The 12,757-nt window shown below is 51.4% G+C and overlaps 1 protein-coding gene across 2 annotated transcripts in view; it reads right to left on the reverse strand.

Moving 5' to 3' along the window:
- Window positions 1–3,744: 3,744 nt before the first annotated feature.
- Window positions 3,745–12,757, reverse strand: part of CHRDL2 (chordin like 2) — a 32,087-nt gene continuing 23,074 nt past the window's right edge. For both annotated transcript variants that reach the window (XM_065064163.1, XM_065064234.1), the window contains 3 exons: window positions 11,593–11,775; window positions 6,523–6,615; window positions 3,745–4,728 (listed from right to left, as the gene is read on the reverse strand). In XM_065064163.1, coding sequence (XP_064920235.1) covers window positions 4,649–4,728; window positions 6,523–6,615; window positions 11,593–11,775 — 356 coding nt within the window. In that variant the 3' untranslated portion in view covers window positions 3,745–4,648. The remainder of the gene's footprint in view (window positions 4,729–6,522; window positions 6,616–11,592; window positions 11,776–12,757) is intronic.

Raw genomic sequence — 12,757 nt, forward strand, 5'->3', positions numbered from 1 at the left:
GTGCGGATGAAGATGGGTGGATGAAGAAGGATGGATGTCTGGAGAAGGACAGATGGGTGGAGAAGGATGGATGGATGGATGGATGGATGGATGGATGGATGGATGGATGGAGAAGGATGGATGGCAAGGATGGATGAGAAGGAAGGAAGGAAGGAAGACTGAGGATCCCATCTAAGAAACCCATGGTTGCAGCTCTGTCAAGTGGAGAGCTGAGCCCACTGCTCATATCCCTGTTGGTTCAGGATCCCTTCAGATGGGTAGCAGCCCTCCCTGGCTCACCATAGAAAGCAGAGAGGATGCTCTGGGGTCTCCTCAAGTGGAGATAAGTTGTCCCATGCCACCCATGGCCGTGTCCCTCAGACAGCAGACACCAAGGATGCTCCAGGGCTGGAGTGAGGCAAGATGCTTCCAGGCTTATTCCTCCTACCAAAAAGGCAAAAATCAGTGTCATCCCAATTTTCTCTGCCAGGAGCCAGCAGACGAGATATGGTCCTTGGCTCCTGCCTCCCTGGAGCTCACCCCTGTGCTTCTGCAGCAAGTGAGGGGGAACAGCAGCCAAGGCGAAAATGTTTTACTGTTCCATATAAAATTTATGGGGTGCCTTTTATGACAGCATTCCGAAGCAGAACTGCAGTAAAGGGATGTCTAAAAGGCAGCAGAAATCCTGACTCCCAATAACAGGGTGCTGGCAGTGGCCTAACACCTGATGGAGGTGGAGAAGCTGACACTGGAGAAGTCGAGATGCTGCTTGGAGGTGTGACGGGTGCAGGAGATAAAGAAAGTTATGGGAGGGTGGGACAGCCACATCTGCAGCCACACCATGCAGATGTCATCTTTGGAGACTTCCAGGTCCTCCTTTCATGGTGGGTACGCTCAGCACCAAACACCATTTCCTAGGACCAACATCAGTGAAAGGACAACGGCAGCAGCAGGAGGAGAACATACCAAATACATTCTGGAGCATCTACACTAGGGCAATGCCATTCACATTTCCCAGGAAGGGACCAGGCAGCAACATCATCTCTTGGTGGGAAGGTCCTTGGGAAGGACTTCTTCATCTCCACCTTGCCTGGAGAGGTGGTGGATGAACCATCCCTGGAGACATCCCAGGCCAGGCTGGACGGGGCTCTGAGCAACCTGAGCTGGTGAAGATGTCCCTGCTCATGGCAGGGGTGGCACTGGGGGAGCTTTGAGGATTCCTTCAACCCAAACTATTCTATGATCTCCATGAAATTTCTCTCCAAAGAAACTCCCTCTTGCCCGTTAATCTCCAAATCTCCATGTCCAAGGCAAAGCTCAGCCAGGGTTTCAGGGTGATGCAGCACTGACAGTGATGCTGCAGCTTTGCGATTACTTCAAACATGCTTTTTTAGAAGAAATATAAATCCCCACGCTCTGGGTAGAGACTACTCAGTGAGGCACAGTGGGGACCTTCTGCCAGGCAGGTTCCTTCACCAAAGGGTTTCTCCTGGCTGTGGAGCAGCCAGTAGCATCCACCAGCCTCCTGGACATGGTTTAGGAGCTCTGTGTGCATGGCACCCAGCTGGTTTGCACCCAAGGTGCAATGGATAAAGAACGGGCTGGAGGGCTGTGCATAATTGTGGTGAACGGAGCCAAATGCAGTTGTTGGCCGGTCATGAGTGGTGTCCCCAGGGCTCGGTGTTGTGCCCAGTTCTGTTTAATCTCTTTATCAATTATCTGGATGAAGGGATCGAGTGCACCCTGAGTGAGTTTGCAGACAACACCAAGTTGGGTGGAGTGTTGATGTGCTGGAGGGTGGGAAGGCCATACAGAGGGGTCTGGCCCGGCTGGATCAATGGACTGAGGCCATTTGTCTGAGGTTCACCAAGGCCAAGTGCCGGGTCCTGCCCTGGGGTCACAGCAACCCCAGGCAGCGCTACAGGCTTGGGGAAGAGCGGCTGGAAAGTGCCCGGCGGAAAAGGAGCTGGGGGTGTTGGTGCCAGCGGCTGAACATGAGCCAGCGTGTGCCCAGGTGGCCAAGAGGCCACCAGCATCCTGGCTGGTACCAGCACTGGTGTGGCCAGCAGGCCCAGGGCAGTGCCCGTCCCTGTGCTGGGACCTGGGGAGGCCAAACCGCCAATCCTGGGGGCAGTTTTGGGACCCTCACACGAAGAAAGGCCTTGAGGTGCTGGAGTGAGTGGAGAGAAGGGAACGGAGCTGGTGAGGGGCTGGAGCACAAGTGTGATGGAGCGGCTGAGGGACCTGGGGGGTTCAGCTGGAGAACAGGAGCTGAGGGGAGACCTTCTGATCTCTGAACTGCCTGAAAGGAGCTTGGAGCATGGAGGGTGTTGGTCACTTCTCCCAAGTAACAAGTAATAGGACGAGAGGAAATGGCCTCAAGTTACGTCAGGAGAGGTTGAGATTGGGTATTAGGAAAAAAATAATCATGGAAAGGGCTGTGGGGCATTGGAACAGGCTGCCCAGGGCAGTGGTGGAGTCACCATCCCTGAAGGGCTTTAAAAGGTGTTTAGATGAGGTTCTTAAGGACATGGTTTAGCGCTAGAGTTGGGTTATGGTTGGTCTTGATGACCCTGAGGGTCTCTTCCAATTAAAATGATTCTGTGATTCTACGATTCTAAGAGGTCTCTTGCCCATGTCTGGGCTCAGCATAACCTATATGGGCTGAGCATAACCTATATGGGCTCAGTATAACTTCTAATGGGCTCAGCATAACCTATACTGGACTCAGTAATCTATAGATACCTGCAGGAAACCTCCTCTGAGCCAGACAGTGCAGGTTTTGTGCTGGTTTTGTCCCCAGGAACCCAACAAAGCATCTTCATTTCAAATGCAGCCACTTCTGGTAAACGAGTGTAAATTTGGCCTTGGCTCTACTTCAGTTAGAGCAGACCAAGGAGGGTTAATTAGGCTGATGAGTGAGGGGTCAGGCTCTGCCTGAGGACTGGCAGAATCCTCCCCACTGTGGTCATGCAGATGGTGACGGGGCGAGAGGGTGACTTCAACCTCCTCCCTTTGCCCCATGCCACGGGGGACACCCCCAATACCCAAAACATCACTAGGATTTTTTTCCCTGGATAAATTTAACCAGATCAGCCCCATCTCCTGCATCATCGCACGGCTGTGGTGAGCAGTGCCGGGTTGGTGTCCACCAGCTGCTCCAGTTATCCCCAGTTGCTCCTCCTGTGGGTCCACTGCAGCTTTGTTCGTTCTCCCCATTCTTTGAAGGAAGGCACAGACCTGGTTTTTATCCACATTGCATGGCAGCAACCCCTGGGTTTTTGTTTTTTGGAGCATAACAAAGAGAGAAGAAGAAGGCACGGCCATCCCGGGGTGAGAGCTGCTCGCATCAATCTGTTTATAGCCCCACGTGAGCAGTTGCCTGTCCAAGAGGCAGCACCTGCACTCACTTAGCAGCTTGTTTGGGCTCCTGTCCAGCACGTCAAGACCTCCTGGTTCCTGGCCCGGCTTTGCCCCCAACCTTCACCTGACCCCCATGCCCGCTGCCAGCTCCAATCTCCATTTTCAGCCCCAAAACAGATGCAAGTGGGGCGGGATGATCCCCTGATGATGAGCAAAGCATCTGTGGGATGCTCTCTGCTCGCCTTGGTCCTGCATCCCAACCCTGAGGTGTCTCCTGAGGGGATCAGACCCCACCAAGATGAGGATCAGACCCCAACAGGATGGGGGTCCCATGCCACTGGGATGGGGGTCCCCAAGTCATAACACAGACCCCACATGGAAAGAAGAGCGGGCGCAGGAGGCTGAATCAAGAAGGCGCTTTAATCAGATTTATCAGACAGCTTTCGATCTCCAAATAAATAGATTTATCAAAACAGAATAAAACAAGAAACCAGGGATAAATACATGCACCAGAACAACCTGAAAATCCCCCAAAGCTATTTCCAGACAGGGGGAGGGCGATGCTGCTGCACACCCTCCTCCCCACACTGCAGAAATGGTCCTGTTCGCCCTTTGGGAGATGCCCCTCCTGTGAATACAGCCCAGTAGATATTATGTAGAATATATATAAGTATATTGCATAATAACATGCTTAGTAGCGACCTTAGTGCAGTGTTTGGGGTCTCAGACCCTGTCAGCAGGTGGGTCCTCCCCAAAACTACATCTTCAAGTGACCTGCAAAGGAGGGAAAAGAATCCTCCCAGCTGCAACAGAGGAGAAAACCCCAAGATTTTTCAAGAAATACCCTTTGGAGGGTATTCAGCCAATGAAACCCTTTGTAGATCACAAGAGAGGAAATAAGGATGATTTTTCTCTCCCTGCTGGTCATCTTTATGCCGGTGGTGGTAAAAAGCATGGTCATTTTCTGCTTTGCTGCTAGCTCCTGATGCTCTTCAGAACTGTCAGGGTGTCAGGGACGTGTCCCACCTCTTCACGTCGCTCCAGGTCTCACGTTTCTGCCGTGTCCCCATCCTCCTTCCGCACCATCGACACCTTGGGATCTCTGGAGAGAGGCACCTCCATGGCTGCGGCTTCAACGCGGTTCAATTTGGTTCATTCGCTGGAGGTTCTGTAATTTACACTAGTGTATCCTTTATTGCTGTGCCAGTCTATTTAATAATGCATTTTTTTTCGTATATATGTGTATGTGTGTGTGTGTGTAGATAAATCAATAGCTAGGTTAAAGTTTGTTGGGGTTTTATTTCCTTTACAAGTTCTTTGTTTCTTTCTCTGGGCTCTCTGTCATCCTCAGCTCTGACGTTTGGGCTCGGAAGATGTTCCAGTGACCTGGATGAGCAGAGACAAGACACTCATTGGCAATTACACTTGGAGAGGGAAAGCACAATTTACACCATGTGTAGCATCTCCACACTGGAGGATCACCCTGGGGGAGACGTCTACTTGCAACGCTGGCCAGAGCAGCTCATCAGTGGCCCCATAACTCAGTCCTACACCTTGCCATCTTGCAATTAAAAAGGTATTCAAGGGACCCTGTATACGTCCCACAATGCAATTAACAACACAATCAATGGCATTTCCAGCGCTTTCTCTGGAAAGTGCTTGCGTGCTCTCAAAAGGAGCTCAGGCTGGAATAGGGATAAATCCCCCACTCTGCCTCCTCAAAGGTGCTTTAATGTGAAGGTTAGGGCCGCGTCTTCCCCGGTGTGTCTGGGATTTGGGTTGACTCTGCCTCTCAGGGGGAAAAAGCATCTTGCTTGTCCTCCAACTCATCATCAGAAAACTAAAATTCACATTTTCTGGGCCATGGGCAGGTTTGCTTCCATCCTCCCATCTGTCAGCCTCATTTCATTGCAATGGGTTGCTAAACCCTCCCCCTTTATACTGATTTTCTGCGGCTGCCCCAGCCTTGGCTCTTCGTGTGGGGCTTTGCAACCACAAACAGTTGGTGAAGATCCTGCTGCAGGAGGAGAAAACCCCCCCCAACATATGCCCCCACAGCCTCACCAATGAGCTGCAGACTCCCCACAAAGCAAATGCATTGGAGCAAGCTGGGCAACACCCCAAAAAATGAGCACAAAGCATCCCGATCCCTCTCCTTGCTCCCCCAAAACATCAGCATCCTTGTACTTGCAGGAGGTGCTTTCGCTCCAGGTCGCCTCTTCCCCCATAATCCCGGCGAGGATCATGCAGCCCTAACGTTGTCATCCCCAGGGGGGACATATTTTCTAGCTGAATTAATCTCCTGTGGTGAAGAAATCACCGGCCAATGCTTTCCTAGAACTTGTGGCAACAGCAGAGGGACGGTTTCACAACAACAGGGTTATTTGTCTGGGGAAACTGAGGCAAGAAGAAGGGTGAACGTGCCGGTGACCCCATCAGGGTGTGAAACCCAACCTGGGAGCAGGGGCTTGAAAATCCCCCCAGGGTTTGCTCAAGAGTTGTTGTCTGGAAGGGACTGGAGGTGAAAACACATCTCCACCCCCCTTGGGGCACTGGGTGTGCTGGTATGCACTGGGCAGCGGCCCCGTTCCCGGCTGAACCGGTGACCCGGGGGTGCCGGATGATTCCGGAACGGCTCCGATCCAAACTCGACCCATTAAACTCGAACACCAGCCCAGGCGAAGAGGCAGCGCAGCAGTTTGCTCCGCGCAGGCACTCTCGGCACGCGCGCTGGCATTCCTGCTTTTTGTAACATTTACGCACATCCAAAAACATTAAGAATTATTTTTTTTTTTTAATATTTCAAGAGTTTATTTTTTTCAAATCCCTTGCATAATTTTTTTTTCTTTTTTGGCCCCGTAACGCCAGATGGATTAGATATAAAAACCCAACATTTTTACGGGCTTTGGAGAGACGGAGCCTTTGGATTTCACAAGCGTGCATCCACTTTTAGAAAGCTGGCTGCCCTTTCTGATACCGTAAAGTGAAAATGTGACTGCTAACCAGGAGTGTTGCATACACATGTGAAAACAGGTCAGCCCTGACCCGGCTATGTTTGCACAAGCCTTTTCCCTACGGTTGAGCCGGGATTTACACAGCAGAACAACAGCAAAACACGGGTGTTTTTGAGGCGCAGGGTCTGCTGGAAGGAGCAGGGAAATGTGATTTATCTCTCCCTACCTTCGTTCGTCCTGGTGATCAGCCTGAAGTTCCGCGCTTCTTGTTTGAATTCCAGTTTGCTGATCTTCTTGGTCTGGATCAGATGAAATATTCCTGCAGAGGGAATCAGACTCCATGATGCTCAGATTAAGGCAGGTTTGGATGCACGTTTTTCTGTATTCTCCTGAGATGTAAAATGGGGCTGCACAAAGTGCCCCGGGGTCCTGGTTTGGTGTGGGACCTGCTGCTGAAACCTGGTGGGAGTTTGGGGTTGAATCCAGGGTTGGCCAAGGACCAGGAGAAATCTAATTTGGAAACAGCAACTGCTCGTTAAATCAGAACGCGGCAGGGACAACACCGTGAAGCAGGTGAAAACAATAAGGTTTTGTTGCTTTGAAAAGCATCTTGTGCTGGAGGAATTCTCATCTCCCTCAATACCATAAGAGAAATTAAGGTGAGACCAACGGGATCCCCATCCTCTCTGCTCACTCTTGACCCCCAACCGCAGAGGCCCCTCCATCCTCAGATGTTTTCCTTTCCTGGAAGCAACCAGGGACCGAAGTTTTCCATCCCTCTGCCCCCAGCCCTGAAACTCCTCCAGGATAGGAAAAAAGCCACAAATGACCTCAGCAGAGATTGATATTTCTGTCCGTGCCAGCATCATCCCATTAGTGGAGGTGCCTGACTCAGACGTTTGACCCAAGAAAATCAGAACCTGCATTAAGCAAGAGAAGCGACCTTTCTGCGGGATTAAGGGTTATGATATTTGTATTCGCTCACAACGTGTGACAAACCAGGCAGGTATGTTAGGAATATCCTTCCCCACCTCTCACCCGTGTGTCCAGCCACTCTCTGCCAGCAGATGGGAGAGACAACATGCTCCTGGTCCCCCTTATTTGGTGAAGAGACTTTCCCCAATTCCCAGCAGCAATTACACATAAAAAGAGTATGTAACGAGTGGGAATTGGCTAGTAATCCATATAAATGAGATGTTACAGACAGTGGAAAATTAATATAGGAAGTCAAAGACACCCGGACAAATATGTGGATATTCGGACTATTAATAAGCCCTAGAAGTGGATCAGGGAAGAAGTCCTACCAGTAACAAAAGAAGAGACTGGATGGAGATAATAAAACTGTTAATGACGCAAGAAAGGCACAAGTGTTCAATAAATCCTCCTGGTCTATACTTAGAAAGGAGCAGGAGGGTGTGCTTGTAGTCCCCATGGCTGATGAAGCACTTTCCAGTACATTAGTAACCAAGAGGATATTTTAAACAAGAGCCAGAAGATATAAACATCTTTTAATCAACCGACCTAGATAACGCTCACCCAAGAGCCCTCAGAGAGCTGGCTGAGACCTTTGGGCCCCCAGACGGTTGTTTCTGACACATGCCAGGAGCTGGGGAACAGCGGAGGAATGCGGCCGATGCTCCAGCATGAACAAGAAGAGGACGAAGAGCCACAGGGCGACTACCATCCACCGAACAGGAGATATGGGATAGAGCTGGTAAAGGGTGATTCTGTTTTCTGGTGAGCAGATCCCACCCAGCAGAAAGGATCATTCTTAGAAAAGTTTGGGATGAGATGGAGAGAGGTGGTGGGGCTGTCGGGCAACTACCAGCTTTCTTGGTGCTCTAAAGGAGGCTTGTAAGATGGGGACAGGGCCTGTTGCGATAACACAAGGGGTGATGGATTTAAACTAAAGGAGAGAAATTCAGGTGAGTCATGAGGAACAAACTGTTGCCCCTAAGGGTGATGAGAGCCTGTCCCGGGTTGGCCAGAGAGGTGGTGGATGAACCATCCCTGGAGACATCCCAGGCCAGGCTGGACGGGGCTCTGAGCAACCTGAGCTGCTGAAGATGTTGCTGCTCACAGCAGTGGGGGCACTGGGGGAGCTGGGAAGGCCCCTTCAACCCAAACCATTCTGCGATTCCATGATTATATGCTTTAGGCACTGCTTCAGGAACAAACAACAAGCAGAGTCCAGCAGAGCACAAGGTAGGAATTAAAGACCAACCCCATCACAAAGGGAGTTTTTCATCTTAAGAATTCATCTCATGACAAGAAAGGCCTTGAGGTGCTGGAGCGAGTGGAGAGAAGGGAACGGAGCTGGTGAGGGGCTGGAGCACAAGTGTGATGGAGCGGCTGAGGGACCTGGGGGGTTCAGCTGGAGAACAGGAGCTGAGGGGAGACCTTCTGATCTCTGAACTGCCTGAAAAGAGCTTGGAGCCAGGGGGGTCGGGCTCTGCTCCCCAGGAACAAGCGCCAGGAGCAGAGGAAACGGCCTCAAGTTGCGCCAGGGGAGGTTGAGGTTGGATGTGGGGAACAATTTCTTGCCCAAAGGGCTGTGGGGCATTGGAACAGGCTGCCCAGGGCAGTGCTGGAGTCACCATCCCTGGACGGCTGGACAGACGGACATGAGGTTCTCAGGACATGGGGCAGTGCTGGGGGTGGGGGAATGCCGGGACTTGGTGAGCTTGAGATTCTCTTCTAGCTAAAATGGTTCTATGGTTCTGTGATTCTATCTTACCTAATTTTGAAGAGACAAGTAAGAAACAGGCTCTTCCACAGTGCCATTCTGTCCATCCTAAAATGGGTGGACGGGACATATCATAACTGCTTCTGTCCGCTGACTACATGCAGAACCAATGTGACTCTTTAAACGTGGACTCAACGCTGGGCTGGGCAGTTAAGTAAGTCTAATTCAAAAAACTGGTCTCGGGACTTACTAAATCATCTGCAAAATGAGGTCATGGCAGGTGGATGGACAAGTGATCATGGGTGCAGGTGGGTATATGAGGCCCATCCCAGCAGGACACAACCTTTGACTAGAGTCCCGCACCCCGTATTGGGCTCTGCACTTCAAGAAAGACACAGAGTCCAGAGCAGAGCTATGGGAAGGACCAGGGGAGCAGAAATTTCTATCAAGGAAATACTGAAAAAAATCAACTGCTGAAACTGTGTAAGAGATGACAGAGGCTGGTCTCAGATCTGCAGGTTTTCAGGATAGAAAGGAATATTTTGGTCAATGTCTAATCAACAGGTTGGCAGCGTAAATGTGGGAAAGAGGTCCACGAGGGGACTGCACCTCCAAGTATAGCCCAGGACTCCAGCAAGGCAGGGTGAAGTCAACGACAGAGTCTCCAAACCTTGCTGATCCCTCTCTGATCGTGCCTGTGCCTTTGTTGTCATCATGCCCCATGATAATTCCTGCTCTAAAACACCAGCGAGTCATGTTTCAAAACTTCTGAGGTCATCAGACCCCTGAAAAACGTGGGGAAGTCCCACCGCAACTCATCTGGGAGTTGGTTGTGCATCACCAGTGAGCTGGTTAAAGCTTTCAGCTGGGGGTTGGCATTGGTTTCTCCTCCCAACTCCTGCCTTGTGGAGGAAATCATCCCAGCACAGAAATAGATGTAGCCACGTAGGTATCACAAGCCCATACAAAGGCAAGTGGACGGGCTCCAGGCGCGACTTACAGCCTTTTTTCTCCACACACGCTGCTCTGTTGGTAGAGTGATGGACCATGGCGAGGTGGAATCCATATGTGCCTGAGCTCATGCTCTTTCCCAACAGTAACACTTTGCTCTGCCAAGCAAAAGAGCTATGTTGGCCTCGGGGACAAGGGCCTCCCCTGTCCTTGGCTGGCAGGACTCGGGAGCTCCGTGCAGACATGAAGCTTTTGGCCTCAGAAGGTGGCGAGAAGGTTTGGGTGGTGACCTCTGCCAAGGAGCTAGGAGAGGAAATGGTGGGGCCCAGACAGTGCGGGCTCAGAGCTGTCCTCCAACTACAAGGTGCCATTGTGAAGGAGGATTTGCCGACGAGGGGGGGAGGACGGGGAGAGGGGCACCATGGAGGATGGAGGATGAGAGGGGGAGGATGGAAATATGGTGGCAGCCAGGGCTCCATCTCTGGATTTAATTTCTCCAGCTACCATCCACATGTGTCCACCCTTGGTGACAGGGAAGAGCCAGCCCCAGGAGTGCTGAGGTCTCCTTAGGGTGTGAGATGAGACCCAAACATACCCAAGAGACCAGAATATCTGCCTACACATGTCCAGAAGACACCCAGCTATAGGGGCTGAGGGTCGCTGAAGGCATAGGTACGATGAGACAAACCTCAAGTGCTCAAGGCACAAATTCTGTCCAATGGAGACTCAGGTTTGGGGCACTGTGATAGAATCATAGAATGTCCTGAGTTGGAAGGGACCCACAAGGATCATCGAGTCCAACTCCTATCCCTGCATTGACAACCCCACAGGTCACACCATGTCTCTGAGGATGTTGTCCAGTCTCTTCTTGAACACTGTCAGGCTTGGCGCACTGACACCTCCCTGGGGAGCCTGTTCCAGTGTCCAGCACCCTCTAGGTGAAGAACATCTCCCTAATATCCAACCTAAACCTCCCTGCCACTTCCTTTCCTGGGTGCAAGAGAAACACAACACAAATATCTACTGGACCGAGTGTTCCTAGTGGAGATAGGCTCCTCTAGTCTGTAAAAGCGTTGGAAAGCTAAAGGTATGGAGACAGAGCAAGAGGTTGGTGCCATTTTGCTGTGGTGTATTTGCTGTGCTTTGACCTCTGGAGGACACCCCAACAGGAGCATCCAAATCCACCCATCCAAAAAGTGAGCCGGGAGTAATTCATCCCCCTCTGTGTGCACCATTGCTCCCAGTGATGGGTAGACTGGGCAGGGGGGAAAGAGCAAAAGCAAAAATATGGAATGTCTAGAACAAATTTTTGTTTAGTTTTCCATGTGTGTTTGGCATGGAAGCGGGCAGGGTTGGAGGAGCAGCCCCGTGGCCCTTGCCTTGTTTGCCCATGTGCTGTGCTTCCGGATGGTGTTGCATCTTATGACAGGGTACACTGGGGCCAAAAGTGGTTTCCAACCCTTGGTCTGCACACAACTGCGGCAAAAGAGTGCGAAATGGGGGAGTTAGAAAAGCCAACCTGCTCTCAACAGGTTTCAAGTCACTACACGAGGTCTGGAGCACCACCAGAAAAGCCTGAAAAATTGAACAAAGCTTGGAAAGCACCAGGTTTCTACACACACCTCCTCCATTGCTGTCTGGTTTCATTACGGTCCTCACCTTTAATCAGCTTCCAGTTGTAGATTTCCACATCTTCTGCTGTCTCCTTCTCAATCGCGATTGTCCTGAGGATCTCCTTGGAGGTTTCCGAGCTTGGCGGCACGAACATGTAGACCAGGACACGGTTGGGGTTCTTGCCACACCGGGTGGTGACTATTTCATCGGTGGGTTTCACCCTGGTTTCTAGGCAAAAACAAGAATCACAGAATGGTTTGGGTTGGAAGGAACATTGACAACTCCCCCAGTGCCACCCCTGCCATGAGCAGGGACATCTTCACCAGCTCAGGTTGCTCAGAGCCCCGTCCAGCCTGGCCTGGGATGTCTCCAGGGATGGTTCATCCACCACCTCTCTGGCCAACCTGGGAAAGGTTCTCACCACCCTCAGAGTCAAAAATTCCTTCCTCATGTCTAGGACATGAACAAGGACAGAGCTGATTCAACAGGGGCAGGACAGAGCTTGGAGGAGCATCTCAGCACTCAAGTCAAGGGAAAAGCATCTTGTTGGGTCTCTGAATGGGACCCTGGCTCCCAAGGTCTTCTCCCCAGCGCTGAGATTGGCAGTGCAGAAAGATGTTAACAGATTTGTGGACCTGCTCATTCCCATATTTTCCATTCCCTTTGATTCTGGTGGCCTCTATGCCAGCAGGGGATAGGGAAGGGGGATTTTCTCCACCTGGATCCCCTCTACCTGACGCAGAGACCTTGGTGCCATCACCCAGGCTGAATTCCCCGCTTCCCATCTCGCTCCCATTGCTGTCCCGGAGGAGAAACGTCAGCAAAGCGAAGGGATGAGCCCGCAGAACAGGAGCCAGCGCCGTGGCTGGGCAACATGCCCGACTCAGCCCCACGGGTGGGCTCAGCCCCAGCCCAAACCCCCACCCCACAGGGGGTGCAACGGTGTGGAGACCCACATCGGGGGCACCAGCAGGACCCTACGTGACTTTTTCAACATCCTTGCTAAAGGAGAGCTGCTAATTTTTTAGTTTTTTCTTTGTGTATCTGGAGTAATTAAGAATCCCCCACGGTTTTTGGAAGGAGATTTATTGCCTTTGGTTGTGGTCCTTGGAACGCGGAGGAGCCCAGCTCTGCTGAATTTAGCCTTGTTCTCCCCGTCATTTTGGATGCTGAAGCTTTTTACACTACTCGAAAGAAAGTCTGGCTATAA

Source organism: Columba livia, chromosome 1 (genome assembly GCF_036013475.1).
Source record: "Columba livia isolate bColLiv1 breed racing homer chromosome 1, bColLiv1.pat.W.v2, whole genome shotgun sequence".
In the NCBI taxonomy this organism is placed as follows: Eukaryota; Metazoa; Chordata; class Aves; order Columbiformes; family Columbidae; genus Columba; species Columba livia.